Here is a 23,515-nt window from a genome sequence, read left to right on the forward strand (position 1 = left end):
TAACGGGGAATGGCTTTAAAAGTTGTCTAATCTCCTGTAGACGTAGATGCCACTGTTTCTTCCCATTCTGCAGATGCAGATGCCACTGGTTCTTCATGTTTTGCAGAAGTAGATGCCACAACCGCCATCTATTTCCCGGCAGTTGAACTTACAACTCTCGGTCTGAACAGCTGCAATGGGACAACTGAGTCAACACATGGCCCCGCAATAACCTCTTGATCACATCTCATGAGAGAAAGCCTTCTCCCAGAGGTCGCAACCGGGTACCCGATACCCGTACCCTACCCGATACCCGGCTACCCGTACCCGGCTGGGTATGGGTACCCGTTTGCGACCCTGGTGCGGCCGGGTACGGGTACGGGTAAGGAATCAAAACCCGTTTGCGACCTCTGCCTTCTCCACACCACCCTCTCCCCTTTGGCCCTGCTGATGTTACCACCATTTACCGGATGGACACTGCAGTTTGTAGGGTGTGATGATGTTTTCCCGCACTCACTGTAAAGCCTCCCCCAACCGGTAGCGTAGCAAGACTGCCAACTCTGCAGGACCCAGTCAGCACCGGGCAGTGCAGCCACCTGTACAGTGTTGCTCAATGACACTGGGGCAGCGAGCTTTATCAACGCGATGTCAAACCTGCAAAATAGTCAATGCGGTGGCATGCCATGCAATTACACAATTGGGATGTATCTATGTATGTACGTTTTAACTTTTTTGCACCGTACGTAACCAACCGTGGGTATTTGTGCGAGTCTGTGGGTCTCTGCTGCGTCAGTCTATGAGTCTCTGCTATGTGAGTCTATGGTTCTCTGTGTGAGTCTATGGGTATCTGCTGTGTGAGTCTATGGGTATCTGCTGCGTGAATCTATGGGTCTCTGTGTGAGTCTATGGGTCTCTGTGTGAGTCTATAGCTCTCTGTGTGAGTCTATGGGTCTCTGTGTGAGTCTACGGGTCTCTGCTGCGTGAGTCTATGGGTCTCTGTGTGAGTCTATGGCTCTCTCTGTGAGTCTATGTGTGTGAGTCTATGGGTCTCTGTGTGAGTCTATGGGTCTCTGTGTGAGTCGATGTATGTTGAACTTCTTTCACACCATACGCATCCAGCCGTGCTAATCGTAGGTGCGGGGGGAAGGACAACAAACTAAATGCTGCCTGATGATGCTGTTTATTTCTCGTAGCAGGATGCCGGAACCAATGGTCAAATGTCGTGGATGGCTCTCCAGGATACCAGTGCGCTGAAGCAGTAAAGATGGGCACGTTTGCTCACGTAACAGCTTAATTACTTCGCTGTGTTTGATCGGTGAGATTGTATACGACAAACGTTGTATGCACACACCATGTGACCCACAATATCAATAATGAATATAGGAAAGTATTCCATAATCCATGCATATTTTCTTTCTTGTATTTCCCCCCCCCCCCCCCCAATTGTATCCCAATTGTTAAGTATGCTTTCAGTATTTTCAGAGCAAACATTCTCGTTTGTAAATTGCTGAGGGATGCCACGGTGGCGAGATGTAAAAATTTCTCGCCTGGTACACAGGAGATCGTGGGTTCGATCCTGACCCTGACGTCTGCTGTATATGTGGAGATTGCGTGTCTCTCTCCCCGTGGTCGCGTGGATTATTATCCGGGGTTCTCCAGTTTTTCCCTCCACATTTAGAATCAACTTCATGCGTTGAGAGTATCTGGCTGATATTAATTTCCACACGATGATGATGATAAGACACTTTAGTAGTAGGTTTTTACCCTTTTAACCTGGTACAAAACTGACACCTTTATTCAAGGCATCATGTTTGCAATGACCACAACACAAGTAGTCAAAAAAGCAAACAAAAAGAAGCAACTCTGATAATGATAATAATGTGCACTGTCCTTGAAGTTGATTGGTCCACACCCGAGACGGCTTTCTTTAGAGCCTAGTCCCCATTGGTGTTGGACCAGATGACACCAGAAGGCGTACAACTCATAAGACACTTTGTTAAACTATCATTTGTGATAGGTCACTGCATAAACATAGCTACCTTGCTCAGTGGGCGTTATCTGGTAAATACAAATAATTGTTTTTGTTTTGTTTATCGATTCAGATATCACAACACAGGCAGCGACACCACTCTGCTTTTGGATAAATTTTCATTTCTTTTTTCAAATCTCAGGTCTGGAATAATCAAAATTAAGTGCAAACCCAAACTTGAGAAAATTAAGTGTGTGTGTATACAATCACTGGTGACAAAAGCTGAGACCCCTCCCATCACCAGATGTTTTTTTTTGTTAAATCCTTTATATTAAGTTCGCTTGCTTGCTTACGACCGTGCAAATCTTTCGGTCGTTTTTTAACCCACTTCCCGTGATCCAATCGAGCTGACATTTTGCACACAGACTCGTTGTGCGTGACAATGCATTTTCGTGAAAAAGAATTTCCAAAATTTTACACTGTTTAGGGAAATTTTTTAAAATATTTAATTACCAATTGTTTAATGCTGCCAGACCCATAGGTGGCAGCCATCTCAAGCCAGAGGACGAGAGGACTCTAGCCGCCCCGATGCCACGCATATAAAGGATTTATCGTGAAAAACTTTGTTTTTACGGGTTAATTTTTATCACGTTTAATCACCGGTTGAAACCCAATAATTAAATCCAGGATCTTCACCCGACCACCTCTGAGCGTGACAGTACTTACCCGTGTTCTGGGAAGTCTGGATTCCATGAGGGGTGTATGATGAAAAGGCTGATGGAGGAAACGATTTCTCCAACTTCATGTGTTGCCAAGTTCTGCTTTCCCAGCCACACCTTGTTTATCGTGTTGTTACTTGAAGCATGGGAGAAAATAGCGAGAGGGGGGGGGGTGAACATCATTCATTGGAGATAGCAAGAGTGTGTGTGAATGATGAAACATCTCGATTTAAAGCTTTCGTGACTGCAGGGATTCATCTTCTTGGTTCTTTCGGTAAAGTCACATAGAATGGAAATAATAAAATATTATTATTTCCATTCTACGTGACTTTACCGAAAGAACCAAGAAGATGGTGAAACATCATTCGCAATATTCATCATAATGGTTTTTTGGGTTAGGTCGCGTAATTATAAATGTGTCGTTGAACCCGCCACCACCCGACACAGCCAATTAGTAAGGTTTGTCAGGTAAACAATATGTGCCAATTCGTTACTAGTTCAGCACACTGGTTGTGTGTTGGAGAGTAAACCCAAAGCAACATTTACAATTCGAGTATCGTGACATTTCGCTGGTAATCAAATCCAGCATCATCGAGCAATTTTTCCAGAATTGTCGGGTGGTGGCGCGTTAATTGCACATTTATATTTACGCGATCTAACCCAAAAAAACATTGTTATGAGCAATATTCGTCGCTAAAGCCGACGTGTCAAACTGACCATTGGATATACATAGAGAGAGGTTGTGATTGGTTAACATCATTGGAGGTATAGAGAGGGTGTGAATGGTGAACATCATTAGAAATACAGGAGCACAACTATGGTTTTGGGTATATTTGTGGGTGTGTGGGGGTATGTGTGTGTGGGGAGCGGTAGTGTAGCGGTTAGCTCACTGCGCTATGAACCCGGCGACTCGAGTTTGATTCCCGCTCATTGCCAACACCGGTGACGATTATCTGAACTGGTCCTGTGCCTCCCCTAGGTCGACTCAGCCTCAAAGGAGTACCTGGTGTGGTGTGTAGGAAACATCACCACTGGGGAGACAAAGGCGGCCGGGCGTGGTGCTGGCCACCCACCGCCTCGTGTGCCGTTCTGGCCTTCATTGGTGCTCGCTAACAGCACTTGCCCCAACAGTCTGTTACAACCTATTCGGGGGATCTTTGTCTTTGTGTGTGCAGCGTGATGCTATGCCAGAGGTCGCAACCGGGTATCCGATATCCGTACCCTACCCGATACCCGGCTACCCGTACCCGGCCGGGTACAGGTAGCCGTTTGCGACCCTGATGCGGCCGGGTACGGGTAGGCCGTGAGTCACTGGTGAGTAACCGTTTGTCACTCATTTCGGGTAGGGTACGGGTACGGGTAGGGTACGGGTAGTATACGGCTACCTGTACCCGGCCGGGTACGGGTACCCATTTGCAACCCTGGTGCGGCCGCGTATGGGTAAGGAATCAAAACCCGTTTGCGACCTCTATGCTATGCATATGGGCGCAGTTGGCCACAAGGGGGCCCCAAATCAATAGAGATAAACAAGTAACAAAAATATTCAGAAAACTATTCAACAAAATCAAGTAATTTTTTTTTTTACCATGAATGCAAAAAAAACGTTGTTACAAATAGAAAATATATTTTCTGAAAAATACACACAGCGTAGCATATAGTGGCGCTACTCCTGGTGTTTGTACTGATACACCAGGCGTTGTTGATAACTGACGTGCGCATGGAAGCAAAATGGCACGACAACTTAATTGTGAGTTATTGTTACATTGAAATATGTTTATTTATTAATAATAACTGTTTCACCTGAGGACGGCTGCTTGCGTTGTGGCCGAAACGTCGTGAGAATTATGTTATTATGTTTTATTTTTATTATTTTATTACTTCCCTTCTACGTGACTTTACCGAAAGAACCAAGAAGATGGTTCCCTCCCTTTGTTAATGCTACCCCCTACCCCCTCCCTTTGATGCTGCTAATCCTACATAATGCATGGGCATAATATGACTTTGAAACCCCCCAGCCCACCTCCTACGCATTTCCCATAAATATGCTAAATTCCTCTTGATATGCAAATTATTTTGTCAAGGCGCTCTTCTTCCACCTCCAACCCAGCTTATATATACGCTCCAAGCTTGGCAGTGTTTCATTCTTCACCTGAAGAAGGCTGCTTGCGTTGTAGCCGAAACGTCGTGAGAATTATTTTATTATGTTTTATTTTTATTATTTTATTACTTCCCTTCTACGTGACTTTACCGAAAGAACCAAGAAAAAGAACTGTCACTTGTGGTGAGACTGTATTCCTCTAAAACCTAATACACGTTCTAACTAAAGTAATACCACTATCTCCATATATGTAAAAGGCAAAGTTGTGAATATGTGTGTCTGTTCAAAATGTTTAGCATACTTCCCGACATGCAACAAACTTGAAATTTGCCATGTGGGTACTTTCCAGACTGTACACCATGCAAAAATTATAAAAATACACTTTTTTTTGGGGGGGGGGGGGGAGCTCAATAATGCATTTATTTTTTGCACGGCAAGTGAGCTGTGACGTCAAGTCTGTCATGTGACCCGCACATGTGGAAGCGTAACCCATTGTAGTGTAGTGGTTAGCTCTACGCTGCGCTACGAACCCGGCGACCCGAGTTCGATTCCCGCTCACGGCCACCACCAGTGACGAATATTTGAACCGGTCCTGGGCCTCCCCTAGGTCGACTCAGCCTCAAACGAGTAACTGGTGTGGTGTGTGAACATCGCCACTGGGGAGACAAAGGCGGCCGGGCGTGGTGAATCCAAGTCTCGGGCGAAGCTGGGTAGGAAAGCTAGTAGTGTATATCCTAACATTGTATTATGTACGGAGGTTAAACACAACCATAGTCATTTCAGTCAAGGTGAGTTGAGAGACAGGATTCGGTGGTTGGGGAGGGGGGACACAGTCGGCTCTTGAATGGTGAACATCATTGGCTGAATGTCCCCGCACCTAAACGCGACGTCGCATGGTCAGGCGTAGGCCGGGTGTTGTAGGCTGCTTTGTCGGGAACACATTCCTGCGGAGGGAGCTGGTAGGAACATTGGGTTGCTCGGTCAATGGCCAGGGTCAACGGCAGTGTGGTGTATTCCGCAAATATGGCCGACTCTGAGGGCGGGCACAAGCCGGCGTGAGTAGGTTGAACGTTTAAGGACACTATTGGGTGACCAGCCCAGCCCAGCCCCACCCAGAAAAGTTAAGGAACAATGTTTTGCGGGTCTGCACTAGGTGAGAGCTACTCGTTAACTGAGCCTCTCATACGGTAAAACCTTTGTCTGGGCAAGCGTCATGCACGCTGGTCATACGCGTCTCAGCCGTACAGGTTCTTTCAAGTCGCGATTGCCCGTTCGACCTCCGAATTTCGTTCGGTTTCCGGGGCAAAAAATGTTCGGAAATATCGTTCGAACACCGATTTGTTCGAGTCCTGGTGCGTTCGATCTCCGAGGTTCTACTGTTTATTAAGAAAAAGTTATTTTTTTAAATATATATACATTAAATATTCAGATTATAATTCTGACAACCGAACCTGTAGCAGTGCGCGGCCGTCATCACCCACTGCGCATCTATGAGCGATCCCCCGCACTTGTGATACCAAGAATTCACGGAGAAGAACAGCACAGACACCTGCATTCACACACGGCCAGAGGCAGGCATGGAAGGAGGGGGGGGTGTGCAGAGAGAGATGTCAACCTTCGTCACATTTCTTGTAATCTACAGGGGGTGCGAAAGTAGGTTAAGTGATCTTCTTGGTTCTTTCGGTAAAGTCACGTAGAATGTAAATAATAAAATAATAAAAATGAAACATAATAAAATCATTCTCACGACGTTTCGGCCACAACGCAAGCAGCCGTCAGAGTCATTCAGACTCTGTCTTCTCGACAGACCTGCTCTCCACCTGAGGACGGCTGCTTGCGTTGTGGCCGAAACGTCGTGAGAATTATTTGATTATGTTTTATTTTTATTATTTTATTATTTCAATTCTACGTGACTTTACCGAAAGAACCAAGAAGATGAATCCCTGCAGTTACGAAAGCTTTCAATCGAAATTTAGGTTAAGTGATTCAACGATGTTCTTGCTTAATTCAAAACTATAAACGTTGGGGTTGTTTGGGGACGCCACAGTTGCCACAAGCGCTCGCGAATAACCCCTAGTATATAATAGTAGTATATAGTAGTGTATATCTACACTTAAATCTGGCTGTGACGGTCCCACCTGATGACGGAGACTTGTGTTGCCTCCGAAACGTCGTGATTTTATTATTTTATTTTTATTCATTTTTATTTCATTTTTTTACCTACATGGTGACTTTACCGAAAGAACTACGAGTATGAATCCGTGACGCCGCTTACCTGCCATGGCCACGCATGTGGAGTGGCCTCCTGACCGTTCACAATGCGGCCCCTGGGTGCAACAGGGGTCCCTTGGACGGCCGAGATGTACGCTGCGACATGCAGACAAACAAAGACAAAGTTCCACCATATAGCCTGAACAGACTGTCGGGGCAAGTTTCGTTAGCGACTAGCACCTATGAAGGCCTGCATGGCAATGCTTACACATTGCGCCAGGTACTCATTTGAGGCCGAGTCGACCTAGGGGAGGCCCAGAACTGGTTAAGATGATCTTCACTGGTGTTGGTGGCCGTGAACGGGAATCGAACTTGGGTCGTAGCCGGGTTCGTCGCGCAGCGTAGCACTAACTGCTATACTACCGCTCCCCACCAAACAAACGCAGACACACACACAAGCCGCATGGGTGGAGGTTGCAGGGGTGGGGGGCACGGGGAGGGCGGGGGGTGAAATGCCCGCCCAAACGGGACACCTTTATTAAGTTATTATACTGGTAGGAACGAAGTGGACCAGACCACCAATAGATTAATGTGTCCGTCCGTCCGTCCATCCGTCTGTCCGTCTGTCCGACAAGATGGCCGCCCGCTCCCCCTGCGATCTGTGAACTAAACAAGATGGCCGTCGCTTCCGGCGCCTCACGGCGAAACTTTAAATTTCGCTTCAAATTTACTTTACTGAAACGCAGCACGTTTTTTTAACACAGAGACAAGATACATTTATTAACACAGAGACGAGATACATTTAATCGCCTTATTTGTGCACGAAAAGCACGGCGCGAGGCCTAGTGCGGCAGGCTTCGCGAGGCCTAGTGCGGCAGGCTTTGCGAGGCCTACTGCAGAAAAGGCATCGCGAGGCCTACTGCAGAGAAGGCTTCGCGAGGCCTACTGCAGAGAATGCTTCGCGAGGCCTAGTGCAGAAAGCTTCGCTAAGTCTACTGCAGAGAAGGCTTTACGAGGCCTAGTACGGCAGGCTTCGCGAGGCCTAGTGCGGCAGGCTTTGCGAGGCCTACTGCAGAAAAGGCATCGCGAGGCCTACTGCAGAGAAGGCTTCGCGAGGCCTACTGCAGAGGCTTCGCGAGGCCTAGTGCAGAAGGCTTCGCTAAGTCTACTGCAGAGAAGGCTTCGCGAGGCCTAGTGCGGCAGGCTTCGCGAGGCCTAGTGCGGGAGGCTTCGCGAGGCCTAGTGCAGAAGGTGGTGGTCAATTAATCTCAGATGTGATCGTTTGGAAATGAAAGACTACGAGTCTTTAAATCTCACAGCGTTTCTTGTCAAAACAAACACTTTTAATTAATGTTACACTAGAATACACTAATTTTTTCTTTAACTCCTCTATACCCGGTCGATATCCCTGTACCGGTACTAAGTATTATTCCTACCAGCCCACCCCGCAGGGTCCTGTTCAGTAGTTTACAATCATGATCATAATTGAATTAATTACATGCACCACGTGGTTATTCCTAATGTGAGGGACAAAGCGAACACCCCTGCCCGCCTGCATATGACGTCACAAACTTCGCCTGTGATGTCACAATGGGGAGGGGGGGGGGGGACGTTGCAAGCAGCATTGCAGAGTTTCGCTGTTGCCCAATTTACTTGGGCGTCTCTAAGATTCGTACAAAAAAATTAACTCGACTTAGATTTGCAAAAATCGATAACATTAAGAAAAGGGTTTTTTTATTTTAAGTGCGCTGATACTTGCATTCTCTTTGTGCTGTTCACCTTTCGGCATTCTCTGGCTTAACACGGATAGTGAGATAAGGGCATAAAGAAAGCTGTCTCTGGTGCACACCAATCAGTTTCAAACACAATGCATACGTAATTATCAGAGCATGTTTTGCCCCAAGTGTGTTTGGTTAATGCAGACTTGATGCCTTGGAAAAGGTTGTTGTTTGAACATATTAACACTGGTTTTATTGCCAAAAAGGGTTAAACCTATTATAATTTTTTCATCATCTTGGATAATGTCAAAAAAGGTCCCATATATATACTGTATATTGTCAATGTTTGATGGACTTAGGACGGCCAGTCAATTAAGAGTCCAACCAGCAAAAGGGCATCATCGGCGATGCCGAAGTGTGTCTGCAGGCAGTACATGAAGACACAGTGTATCGATGATGTCTAAAGCGGCTGATCATTGACAAGCAACGACCGAGTGCTTACCACAAAACAAGTATAACCCGTAAAAACAAAGTTTTTCACTGTATATGCGTGGCGGCTAGAGTCCTCTCGTCCTCTGGCTTGAGATGGCTGCCACCTATGGGTCAGATGATTGCATTGCACCATTAAGCAATTGGTAATTAAATATAATATTTTTGTCCTAAAAAGTGTAAAATTTTGGAAAAAAAAATTCAAGAACATTAATTGTCACGCACAACGAGTCTGTGTGGAAAATGTCAGCTCGATTGGATCACGGGAAGTGGGTTAAAAAACGACCGAAAGATTTGCACGGTCGTAAGAAAGCAAGCGAACGTAATATAAAGGATTTTAAAAAGTCTAAAGCTGCCAAGAGGTAATTTACAAATAGCCACGACCGTGGTCTCAGCGGAATGGGGAACTCAGTTTTCAGACTGGATAGGGCTGAAGCTTATTGAGCTCTCGACAGCGCAGAGCTGAGCTCACACTCAATGACTCTGAAGTCCGTGCAATAAGTGATTCCCTAGCACGCCCGAGTGCTTGACGCCTCATATGCGGTCTTTGACGATATTGGTGACCGCTTCTTACCTGAATACGCGTAGTTTCCCGTGTCACGTCTGGATGAACATGCCAGAGTAGGCTCCAGTTCACATCTCACACGGTGGCGATATAGTATACAGGAGGCTCGTGGGTTCGATCCTGACCCTGATGTCTGCTGTACATTTGCAGTTTGCGTGTTTCTCTCTATCCCCGTGGTCGCGTGGATTTTTCCCCCTGGTCCTCTGGTGTTTGCCCTCCACATTTAGAATCAACGTCACGCATTCAGAGCATTTGGCTACTGCTATACATTTCCACCAGACGATAAGCCAACTTCGTTGAGCTATAATTTGTGGTGGCCAGGTCGCTTGAAGAAGAACTACATAGCTCAGTGGGGTCTTACCCACTAGCAAACAATTATAATGAAGGTCACCAGGGACCGCCAGTGGCCCGCGGGGCCTTGCAATGAAGAACGCCGCTGTTGGTTGTCCAGCAGAGTGTCACTTTCCATTGTTTAAAATGTCGAGTTTTTTTTAATGCAATGTAAAATAAAGTGTTCACTTCGAGCAGGGCACAGTCACAGCGCCCAGCCTCACCCAGCCATCCACAGCCTCGAGCGCCTTGTGCTCGGCACTTATAAATGAAACTATTTTATTTTATTTCGATTCATTCAGACGCTGTCTTCCCGACAGACCTGTTCTTCACCTGAGGACGGCTGCTTGCGTTGTGGCCGAAACGTCGTGAGAATTATTTTATTATGTTTCTTTTTTACTATTTTATTATTTCCCTTCTACGTGACTTTACCGAAAGAACCAAGAAGATATTTTATTTTTATTTTAACCAGGTAAGGCCACCACTGAGCTGCTATGTAGCAGCTCTTTTGCAGAAGCGACCTGGCAATCACAAATGATAGCTCAACGAAGTGGCTTATCATTATCATCACCGTGTGAAAATGTACAGCAGATAAATTACTCTAAACGCGTGATGTTGATTATAAATGTGGAGAGGAAAACCAGAGGACCCGGATGAAAATCCACTTGACCACGGGGAGTAAGAGAGAAACACAAACTCCAAATATACAGCAGGTATCATCAGGGTCGGAATCGAACCGACGACCTCTTGTATACCAGGCGAGGTAGTTACATCTCGTCACCGCCGACTCAATAACTAGCAATTCCCTACCATTGGAATAGATCATATTCACTTATCCATTGCATGGTAACAGTTCCCATCAACACATACACACCACAAAGACAAAGATCCCCCATATAGCTTTAACAATCTCACTTAGCATTGACAGAAAAAATGTCCACATCTGATTATTCTGCCGCTTCAATGTCAGCCAAATGTAAAGTTAACCTGATTGCTAAATCCAACTTCCTGTCTAAAAAGAAGCCAGATCCACATGTTAAAAAGTTAGATGTTAACAAGATTGTTATCAATCAGAGTAACAGCCCAATTTCCGACAGCCTAAAATCGGTATTAGCTAAAGGGTTGAATTTCGCAGTCACCCCTAAACACACCCCAGTGGATGATATCATTGCCCAGGTCGACATAGCCCTCAAAGGCTTAGGACACATCCTGGTAGACATAGCAAGATCTGAAATAGCTGCTATCTCAAAAACGCTAAGAACCCCGTTAGCAACATCAGCAAGGACGAGCGTTTTGAACTCGTTCAATTGAAAAAGAGAGATGATATTGTTATCCTCTCAGCCAACAAGGGCAATGCCACTGTCATCATGGATAAAACCACATACAACAACAAAATGCAGGACCTTCTTATGGATGGTAGCTATTCCAAAATCAATAGAGATCCTACCAATCGCTTTGTTACGAAAACCAAAAATGTCATCACTAACTCGACTTCTCTAATCGAACCAACCAAGCTGCTCTCTCTAAAACCTTCTGCTTGCTAGACCACTCAGATTTTATGGCTTTCCAAAAATCCACAAAGAAGGTACAGTGCTCCGTCCCATCGTCTCCACCATTAACTCACCCACCTACAAACTGCCACGATTTCTGTCTGAGATCCTGCTTCCATTCACTGGCAAGACCACCTCAGCTGTACCTAACTCAGCTCACTTGGTTTCTCTAATCAAAGACATGTCACTGTCTCCAGATGATTTGCTTGTCAGTTTCGATGTAGTCTCTATGTTCACCAAGGTACCTGTGCCTGACACCTTTGCAATCATTGAAGACTTGGTCCAACAGGGACTGAATTCTGATGTGCCAACTTTGGTGAGGCACTGCCTTACCAATCCTTACTTCACCTGGAATGGTACATTCTACAAACAAGAGGAGGGTACCCAAATGGGTTCTCCCTTATCGCCAGTGGTCGCGCATGTTTTCATGGAGAAATTTGAGACAGATCCCATCCAGACATCTACCCTACGTCATTCCTTGTGGAAGAGATACATAGATGACACGTTCGTCATCTGGCTACATGGCCAGCCAGCACTAAACCAATTCTTCAACCACATGAATTCCATACACCCAGCCATCAAATTCACCATGGAAGTGTAAAAGGATGGCAAGTTACCATTCTAGATTTGAAGCTTTCGTGACTGCAAGAAATCATCTTCTTAGGTTTTTTCGGTAAAGTCACGTAGAAAGTAAAATAAAATAAAAAACAAAAATCACGACGTTTCGGAGGCAACACAAGTCTCCGTCATCAGGTGGGACCGTCACAGCCAGATTAGCTGTATCAAGTGAGGCAATGATTCAAGATGTAATCCCTTAAAAGCGAGTTGAGGGGGGAGGGAGAGGGAGGGGGGAGCTCATCAGACTATGGTAGCCAATGAAAGGAACGTATCGGGAGGGAGGGGGGGCGAGGCCAAAAGGGTGGGCGATGGACGTGGAAGCGCTTGTGCGCAAGCGGCCAATTACTGCACACGCCAACACAATGGAGCGATTGTGCGCAAGCGGCCAGCCACTGCACCCGCCAACACAATGGGCAGAGAGGAGGAGGGGAGGTCTAATACACATGATAGACAAAAGAACGAAAATGATGATGGGTACAAACTTAGGGGGAGCTCATCAGACTATGGTAGCCAATGAATGGAACGTATCGGGAGGGAGGGGGGGGGCGGGGGGCGAGGCCAAAAGGGTGGGCGACGGACGTGGAAGCGCTTGTGCGCAAGCGGCCAATTACTGCACACGCCAACACAATGGAGAGAGAGGGGGAGGGGGGTCTGATACACATGATAGACAAAAGAACGAAAATGCCCATGTTTATACCAATGCTGGCTGAACAATGAAGAGAGTACTGTTAAAATAACTGGGGATGTTAACACTCGGTAAAGTACAGTAAAATAGTGCCTGTCAGATAAGATGGTCCAAAAAATTTGTGATTAAGTCTTTTTTGCGTGGTTGATAACATCTTTCCAATGATTACTAAGTTTGTACCCATCATCACGGTTGAAATTATGTCTGTGTTTGTATATTTGTATGGCTTACAAATATACAAACACAGACATAATTTCAACCGTGATGAAATTATGTCTGTGTTTGTATATTTGTAAGCCATACAAATATACAAACACAGACATAATTTCATCACGGTTGAAATTATGTCTGTGTTTGTATATTTGTAAGCCATACAAATATACAAACACAGACATAATTTCAACCGTGATGATGGGTACAAACTTAGTAATCATTGGAAAGATGTTATCAACCACGCAAAAAAGACTTAATCACAAATTTTTTGGACCATCTTATCTGACAGGCACTATTTTACTGTACTTTACCGAGTGTTAACATCCCCAGTTATTTTAACAGTACTCTCTTCATTGTTCAGCCAGCATTGGTATAAACATGGGCATTTTCGTTCTTTTGTCTATCATGTGTATCAGACCCCCCTCCCCCTCTCTCTCCATTGTGTTGGCGTGTGCAGTAATTGGCCGCTTGCGCACAAGCGCTTCCACGTCCGTCGCCCACCCTTTTGGCCTCGCCCCCCGCCCCCCCCCTCCCTCCCGATACGTTCCATTCATTGGCTACCATAGTCTGATGAGCTCCCCCTAAGTTTGTACCCATCATCATTTTCGTTCTTTTGTCTATCATGTGTATTAGACCTCCCCTCCTCCTCTCTGCCCATTGTGTTGGCGGGTGCAGTGGCTGGCCGCTTGCGCACAATCGCTCCATTGTGTTGGCGTGTGCAGTAATTGGCCGCTTGCGCACAAGCGCTTCCACGTCCATCGCCCACCCTTTTGGCCTCGCCCCCCCTCCCTCCCGATACGTTCCTTTCATTGGCTACCATAGTCTGATGAGCTCCCCCCTCCCTCTCCCTCCCCCCTCAACTCGCTTTTAAGGGATTACATCTTGAATCATTGCCTCACTTGATACAGCTAATCTGGCTGTGACGGTCCCACCTGATGACGGAGACTTGTGTTGCCTCCGAAACGTCGTGATTTTTGTTTTTTATTTTATTTTACTTTCTACGTGACTTTACCGAAAAAACCTAAGAAGAAGTTACCATTCCTGGATGTTTTGATCGAGAAGAGACCTGATGGCTCGTTGGGACATTATGTCTACAGGAAAGCCACCCACACGGATGCCTATCTAAAGCCTGACTCCCACCACCATCCAGCCCAGAAGAATTCCCTCAACAAAACGCTACATATCTAGTGAGCTGGAGCACGTACACAAAGTCCTCAGGATGAATGGATATTCTGACCGTACAATCCGCAAAGCTGTCTCCCCATCCATGGGGAGACAACCATCTGAGGACCAAATCAAAACCATCACCTTGCCATACATAGCAGGGGTTACCAAAAATACTTCCAAAATCTTAAACAAACACAAGATCCAGGTTCGTTTCAACACAGCACAAACGAATCAGTGATTTGATCCCATCTGTAAAGCATTCCTGACATGCAATATCCTGGTGTCTACAAACTAAGTTGTGGCTGCGGCTGCAGTTACATTGGGGAAACGAAACGACATAACTCGGACCGTGTTCGCGAACACAAGGCAGATCTGAAGAACGCTAGGACCAATACCTCTGGCGTTGCTGATCATTGTTTTAATGCTGTGGGCTCACACGAAATAGATTTTTCCAAGACGAAGGTACTCTACAAACCCACTGGCTATCATCAGAGATTTGTTCATGAAGCCATCCAGATATATAAACACAGACACAACTTCAACCGAGAAGATGGGTACAAATTGAGCAATATTTGGAAGGACGTGATTGACCAGGTCAAGTCTTAACCTGCTGTGATGTTTCCTTCCTTCCTGCGATTTTAGCTGACTCTCTGAGTTGCATTATTAGGTTGGATGTCTTTGTATTGACGGGCTTGGATGTCCTTCTCACTCAGCCACCGATGCTGCGACATACTAGGCTCGTGCATTGACATGCTAATCTCTAGATTTGAAGCTTTCGTGACTGCACGAAAGCTCTTAGGTTTTTTCGGTAAAGTCACGTAGGATGTCCTTCTCACTCAGCCACCGATGCTGCGACATACTAGGCTCGTGCATTGACATGCTAATCTCTAGATTTGAAGCTTTCGTGACTGCACGAAAGCTCTTAGGTTTTTTCGGTAAAGTCACGTAGGTAAAAAATAAAATAAAAAATTACTGAAAGTAATAATATTTTCACTATGAGATCTCAGATTTACCAGTGGCAAAATATAGTAGTAGGTTTTTACCCTTTTAAACTGGTACAAAACTGACACCTTTATTCAAGGCATCATGTTTGCAATAACCACAACACAAGTAGTCAAAAAAGCAAAACAAAGAAGCAACTCTGATAATGATAATAATAGGACAGTGCATATTATTATCATTGTCAGAGTTGCTTCTTTTTGTTTGCTTTTTTGACTACTTGTGTTGTGGTTATTGCAAACATGATGCCTTGAATAAAGGTGTCAGTTTTGTACCAGTTTAAAAGGGTAAAAACCTACTACTACAATAATAATCTTTTATTTCTATTATTACTTTTATTATTTTTTTCTTTTATTTTTTACCTACGTGACTTTACCGAAAAAAACCTACGAGTATGCTAATCTCTCACAATACAATAGCCACTTGCACAGCCTCAGGGAGACCATCTCTAGCCCCGCCTTCTTACCCTGAGGCTGCACCCATCTCAGGCCTACTGTATATAAGACCTTGTTTCAGTAGCAATCTCTCTCTCAACCTGAAGACGGTCGCTTGTGTTGCGATCGAAACGTCGTGATCTATTCATTTTCTATCTACGTGACTTTACCGAAAGAACCAAAGAGTATGATTTGGCCAGCACCACGCCCGCCTTTGTCTCCCTAGTACTCAAGTATTAATTTGAGGCTGAGTCGACCTAGGGGAGGCCCAGGACCGGTTCAGATACTCGTCATCGGTGTTGGCCATGAGAACTCGGGTGGCCGTGTTCATAGCGTGGCGTAGCGCTCACCGATACGCTAACTGCTACGCCACCGCTCCCCCACACCACGCACATACATACCTACATAGTGCGTACCAGAGGTGGGACAAAGTCATTGTTATGCAAGTCCAAGTCGAGTCGCAAGTCATCAAATTCATGACTCGAGTCTGACTCGAGTCCAAGTCACATGACTCGAGTCCACATCTCATAGGTGGGACAAAGTCATTGTTATGCAAGTCCAAGTCGAGTCGCAAGTCATCAAATTCATGACTCGAGTCTGACTCGAGTCCAAGTCACATGACTCGAGTCCACATCTCTGGTGCGTACACACAATCAGCATGCACCCATGTGTACATATTACCTGAGAATCACACACCCCATCATCGTTGTGCTGTCGAACCGCCCAACCCCCCTCCCAATCTATTATAAAAGCCTGGCGTTGTCCGTTTATCCGTCAACTAAATTATAAGAGACTTTTTCAGATGACCAGCCCCTCCCAGATGTGGGGATAAAAAGTTGATCCAACAGGTTTCCGAAAATTGTCGACCCCTCCCAAAGAAAAAATCACTCCCCCCCCCCACCCAAAAAATAATTTTGTAGGCAGTTAGTATCTGCACACATTGGGTGGGGAGAGAAGCAGACATCAGTGGGGGCAATAGGCGTAGTACATGTTGTTCACGTCGTTTATTGTGAAAATTCGGTTTTATTTTGGTGATTTTCGAAAAGTTTTTTGGTTTGGCCATGTTTGTTTGTTGTAGTACAGAGTTAGACTGATTGCCTTAATCTAAGTTGTCTTGTGGTTGTTGTTGTTTGACTTGCATCCCACTGGGATTTTTGCACACAGTGTTGGTGTACGGTGATTTTTCTGCAATATTTTGCTGTCCTTTCTTGGATTTTCTGTTTGCACTCAGTCACATAGTCACTTTAAGATGTTTTCTTGTTCATGTTTTTGTTTTTTGTTTTGTTGCGGTTGCACCCGATTCAAGAGCCGAATGGCTCACAGGGCTACACCTAATACATGAACTTGAACTTGAGAAGCCCTCCACAGGGAGGGATTCGTGCCGGTGCCCTCACGCCTGATGATGATGATGCCTCATCGACAGCAGCACCCCCTCTGCAAATTAGTCAAGTACTGCAACAGCGGGTAACCCGAGGCATACCGAATGCACAGCAGCGTGTTTCGTGAGTCCCCTCCCTCTCGCCCGGAGCAACGTTTTGGGTTCGGGGAGAGGTGCCGTTCCGTGTCTGAAATCAACGCGGGGAGTGCCTAAGCTAGCGGCTCAGGACCAACCGGTCTCTCCGCATGTCACGGTTTGACTTCAGGGGAGCCTGCCCGCCGACCTATAACGACACTTAAACATCTACTTGGTTCTTTCGGTGAAGTCACGTAGAATGGAAATAATAAAATAATAATAATGAAACATAATAAAATAATTCTCACGACGTTTCGGCCACAACGCAAGCAGCCGTCCTCAGGTGAAGAACAGGTCTGTCTTCTCGACAGACCTAGTCTTCTCGACAGGCCTATTCTTCACCTAAGAACGGTTGCTTGCGTTGTGGCCGAAACGTCGTGAGAATTATTTTATTATGTTTTATTTTTATTATTTTATTATTTCCATTCTACGTGACTTTACCGAAAGAACCAAGAAGATGAATCCCTGCAGTCACGAATGCTTTAAATCGAAATTTAAAGACACTTAAACATGTTGGAGTTTCAATCGATGGCACTGAATACGATGAGTGGCCGTGCCCATATGATCGGAATCTTAAGCACACGTTACAACTGCATTGAAGACTCATCATATCTTCTTATAGAATAACTAGCGGGAAGTACCCGGCGTTGCCTGGGGGGAAAATAAATTTAAAAAACTTCTCTTAAAAACATAACATATACATACACAAATACTAAGCTATTGTGAAAGCCCGGCGTTCTGTTTGTCTGTCCATTTGTCCGGCAACAAAATTATAAGAGGCTTGCAGAAGTCCAAAATGTTATAGAAAGTGGGGGGTAAATAGTTGATCTAAAAGGTTTCCGAAAATTGTCGACCTCCCCCCCATAAAAAAATATTTTTACCCCCGCGTAGGCATATATACCTACACACCCTACATACAATAGAGTGAGTAGTATCTATCGATTTAAAGCTTTCGTGACTGCAGGGATGTATCTTCTTGGTTCTTTCGGTAAAGTCACGTAGTAGGGAAATAATAAAATAATAATAATAAAACATAATAAAATACAATTCTCACGACGTTTCGGCCACAACGCAAGCAGCCGTCCTCAACGCAAGCAGCAGCAGGACGGCTGCTTGCATTGTGGCCGAAACGTCGTGAGAATTGTATTTTATTATGTTTTATTTTTATTATTTCCCTTCTACGTGACTGTACCGAAATAACCAAGAAGATGACTCTGTAGTTGTATCTACTGACTGTACAGTAGAATCTACTGAGCCCAGTAGTAGCTACTGACTGTATAGTACTATCTACTGACTGTAGTAGTAACTACTGACCATAGTAGTATCTACTGACCCTACAGTAGTATCTACCGACTCTACAATAGTAACTACTAACTGAATAGTAGTATCTGCTGGCTCTATAGTATTATCTACTGACTATAGTAGTAACTACTAACTCCATAGTAGTATTTGCTGACTCTATAGTAGTATATGCAGACTCTATAGCAGTATCTGTAGACTTTATAGCAGTATCTGCTGACTATGGCAGTATATACTGACACTATAGTCATATCTACCGATTCTGCAGCAGTATATATTGACTATAGTGGTATCTACTGACTTGTAGTATTATCTACTGACTATAGTAGTATCTACTGACTCTATAGTAATATATACTGACCGTAGTGGTGTTTACTGACTGTAGTAGCATCTACTGACCCTATAGTAGTATCTGCCGACTCGATAGTAATATCAACCAACTCTATAGTAGTAAATACTGACTCTGCAGTAGTATCTAATGAATATAGTAGTATCTACTGAATGTATCGTCCCCATTGACTGTATAGTAGACTTTGGAGGCAACACATTTAGTCAGTTCAAACACACGGGATAGTAATAGTAAACAATGAACCTGAGCTGTTAGCGAAAGATTCAATAAAATTGTACTTTACATTGCCGTGGTGAGGCCTAGTCCCGTGCAGAGCCCGCGGCCTCGCCTAGATTTCCCAGCAGGAGGTGACACATTGCCAGGCTGGGGTCTGGGCCGATACCCCCGCCCCCCACCACCCCCCTACCCGCGCTACAATAATACTATTTTAGCGCTATAATATTAGTATCTACCGACCCTATAGTAGTAAGTGCACACATTGGGGTGGGGGGGGAGAGAAGAGGACATGACACTTTGAGGAATTTACCTCAGCGTTGCGTGTATTTTTTTTTTCACATTTTGAACGCGAATCAGAAATCCCACCCCACCCTCAACCGATTACACGCGTGCATTGCCAGGTGCAACCCTGGGCAGCTTTAGTGTCGCGGGAAAATAATTAAATGAAGATAAATCGCACTAAATTGTTAATTTAACTACTTTAAAGTTCACGGATGGGAAAACAGAATAGCGCTGGCTCACCACGGGGCTACTAGCGTGGTACCCGGCTACTTTTTTTAAACGTAGACCCCACGGTTCGCGAGTCAAATCCTTTGCAAGCGCGCGTACGCAGACAGACAGACGGACAGACAGACAAAAAATTACGTTTATATATAAGAAGAAACATTCTGCCCCTCTGGTTGGCTGCTTGGTGGCGGTGACGTCATCCACTGCAACCAATCGGCGTGTGCGATGGGGGCTCATTAACATAATTTTGCATACTCTTGGGTCTGTCAGTCAAGTCACGTGAATAAAAAATAATAGATCTCGATGTTTCGATCGCAACGCAAGCAATCGTCTCAAGACGTCTCAAGACGATTGCTTGAACGAATGACCCAGGAGTATGAATTCCTGCAGTCGCAAAAGCTTTAAATCATAATTTTACACTTTTGGCACCGTCGCACAGGCTGGCTGGCTGCTTGCCAAGCGTTACGGCACGTATACGTGCCCTGCAAACGTGATGATACAAACTTATTAAAGGTGAGACACCCTATCCATGTATGTCAGGAGCGGTAGCGTAGCAGTTAGCGCTATGCTGCGCTACGAACCCGGACCGCCGAGTTCGATTCCCCCTCACGCTCAACCTCAGTGACCATTATCTAAACCGGTCCTGGGCCTTTCTAAGGTCGACTCAGCTTAAAATGATTGCCCCGTGTGGTGTGTAAACATCGCCAACTAGGGAAACAAAGGCGGTCGGGCGTGGTGCTGGCCACCCAACCTCCTGTGTGCCATGTCGGCCTTCATAACTGCAAATTTCTCCAATAGTCTGTTAAGACTACAGGGAGATATTTAATTTTTGTTTGTGTCAGGAACGGTAGTGTAGTGTCTTCTTGGTTCTTTCGGTAAAGTCACGTAGAATGGAAATAATAAAATAATAAAAATAAAACATCATAAATGTGCTAAATTCCTCTTGATATGCAAATTATTTTGTCAAGGCGCTCTTCGCCCCTCCATCCCAGCTTAAATAGTCGCTCCAAGCCTGGGGCTTGTCATTCAGACTCTGTCTCCTCGACAGACCTGTTCTCCACCTGAGGACGGCTACTTGCGTTGTGGCCGAAACGTCGTGAGAATTATTTTATGATGTTTATTTGTATTATTTTATTATTTCCATTCTACGTGACTTTACCGAAAGAACCAAGAAGATGAATCCCTGCAGTCACGAAAGCTTTAGGTAGTGTAGTGGTTAACGCGACACTGCGTTAAGGTGAGTTCCATTCCTGCACAGGGCCACCACCAGTCACGATTATCCGAACCACTCCTGGGTCTCCCCTAGGTCGACTCAGCCTCAAATAAGTACCTTGTGCGATGTATGAACATCGCTGTTGGGCAGACAAAGTCGGTCAGGCGTGCTGCTAGCCACCCACTCTCTTGTGTGCCATGCGGGCCTTCATTAGGTGCTACTTGCTAATAGCACTTGCCCCAACAGTCTATTAAGGCTATATGAGGGATCTTTGTCTGTAAGCGTGTGAAAGTGAATATGTGTGCCTTAACAGCTGTGACGATTATCACCTAGGTCTACTTAGCCTCAAATGCCGACCTGCTGCGGTGTGTTAACAACGCCACTGGGGAGACAAAGGCTGCCGGGAATGGTGCTGGCCACTCACCCCCTCGTGTGCCGTTCGAGTGTTCAAATGTGCTGCTCGCTAACAGCACTTGCGCCAATAATCTGTTAAGGTTATACGGGGGATCTTTGTATTTGTGTGCGCGTGCGAAAATCAGTGTGTGTATGTCTTCGGAACAAACCCACTTTGTAAATCGGGGACTGTCCAAATCCTCGCGGAAGTTCCGCAAGTTCGTGCTAGTTTATATCCATAATAAAGGTTGTTGGGTTAAATCGTGTAAATATAAAGGTGTCGTTAATCTCGCCCCTATCTGACACAGACAATCAGTAAGGGGTTGTCACATAAAGAAAACGTGCCAATTAGTTACTTAGTTTTGCATCAACCGGTGTGTGTGTTGGAGAGTAATCCCACTACAACATTTACAATCAGTAACGGTTTGATACTAGGTTTTCCCACCTTTTTTCTGACAACAAAACAGGAGTTAAGATTTACACCATTGGAACCTCATTCGCCAGTAAAAAATATGATAATTGGTGTTTTACCCTTTTATCTGGCAACAAAACTGACACTTTTTTTTACAAGGAGTCATGTTTGCATAGACCACAATGCAAACAATCAACTTTAAGGACAGTGCATACATTATCAGAGTTATGCTTTTTTTTAGTTATGACTGCAGGTATTGTGGTTTATGCAAACATGACTCCTTGTAAAAAAGGTGTCAGTTTTGTTTCCAGATAAAAGGGTAAAAAACCAATTATATTTTTTACTGGCAATTGAGGTTCCAATAATGTAAATGCTTACCCCGAGCTCTCATACTCTGATGGTGCATTGTTCTTGAGTTGTGCGCCTTTTGGCGTAATCTGGTCCAACACCATGCGAGACTGGCTCTAAGGAAAGCTGTCCCGATCCTGACGACGCCTGCTGTATATTTAGAGTTTGCGTCTCTCTCACTTGCCCCGTAGTCGTGTGTAGTATTCTCCTGGTCCTCCGGGTTTTCCCTCCATGTTTAGAATAAACGGTCACGCGTTTTTGAGTGTTTGGCTGTTGCTATACATTTGCACATGGTGATGCTGATGCTGACGATATCAGCCAACTTCGTTGAGCTGCTATCATTTGAGATGCTTCTGAAAGAGCTCAGTGGGCCTTACCTGGTCAAACAAATATTAAATAATTTAGTTCAAACACGCGCTCAAAGTATGTCACCGCTATACATTTCCACAAGACGATGGTGCCGATGATAAGCCACTTCGTTGAGCTATCATTTGTGATGACCAGGTCACTTCTGAAAGAATAACAAAAAGCTACTACACAGCTCAACTGGGGAGAGCTTACCCAATGGCAAAACAAAATAGTTGAAACGTGTCAGGCACTGTGAGTGGACGCGAGAGCGGAATGCGGCCCGAACATATAGAGACAGAGACAAAGAGAGATACAGAGAGAGGAGGAGGAGTTCAAGTTCATTTATTAGATGTAGCCCTGTGAGCCATTCGGCTCTTGAATCGGGTGCAACCGCAACAAGCAAAAAACATGAACAAAAAAAAATCTTAAAGTGAATATGTGACTGAGTGCAAACCGAAAATCCAAGAAAAGACAGCAAAATATTGCAGACAAAACACCGTACACCAACGCTGTGTGCAAAAATCCCAGTGGGATGCAAGTCAAACAACAACAACCACAAGACAACTTAGATTAAGGCCATCAGTCTAACTCTGTACTACAACAAACGAACATGGCTAAACCAATACACTTTTCGAAATCACTAAAATAAAGCCATGAAAGCAATGAAACAGTGATCATAGGAACTGTGACCGAATTTTCACAATTAACGACGCAAACAACATGTATACATGTACACGAGGTTATGGATTCGATCCCGACCCTGACGATGCCTGCTGCTGTATATTTGGAGTTTGCGTCTCTCTCTCATCACCACAGTGGCTAGGAGATGTTGACTACCTCGCCTGGTATACAGGAGGTCGTGGGTTTGATCCCGACCCTGACGATGCCTGCTGCTGTATATTTAGAGTTTGCGTTTCTCTCTCTCTCAACATCATCACGGTGGCTAGGAGATGTTGACTACCTCGCCTGGTATACAGCAGGCCGTGAGTTCCATCCCAACCATGATGCCTGCTGCTGCTGTATATTTGGAGTTTGCGCCTCTATCATCATCATAATCACAGTGGCTAGGAGATGTTAACTACCTCGCCTGGTATACAGCAGGCCGTGAGTTCCATCCCAACCATGATGCCTGCTGCTGTATATTTGGAGTTTGCGTCTCTATCATCATCATCA

At 45.1% G+C, this 23,515-nt stretch overlaps 1 protein-coding gene across 1 annotated transcript in view; it reads right to left on the reverse strand.

The window, feature by feature from the left end:
• The window catches only part of LOC144737956 (chymotrypsin-like elastase family member 2A), a 38,190-nt gene that overhangs the window by 14,341 nt on the left and 334 nt on the right, over positions 1-23,515 (reverse strand). The window contains exons 2-5 of the mRNA XM_078620865.1: positions 7,041-7,132; positions 6,217-6,314; positions 2,675-2,803; positions 497-633 (exon numbers count right to left, since the gene is read on the reverse strand). Of these exons, the coding sequence (XP_078476991.1) occupies positions 497-633; positions 2,675-2,803; positions 6,217-6,314; positions 7,041-7,132 (456 nt within the window). The remainder of the gene's footprint in view (positions 1-496; positions 634-2,674; positions 2,804-6,216; positions 6,315-7,040; positions 7,133-23,515) is intronic.

Source organism: Lampetra planeri, chromosome 76 (genome assembly GCF_965212315.1).
Source record: "Lampetra planeri chromosome 76, kcLamPlan1.2.h2, whole genome shotgun sequence".
Taxonomy (NCBI): domain Eukaryota; kingdom Metazoa; phylum Chordata; class Hyperoartia; order Petromyzontiformes; family Petromyzontidae; genus Lampetra; species Lampetra planeri.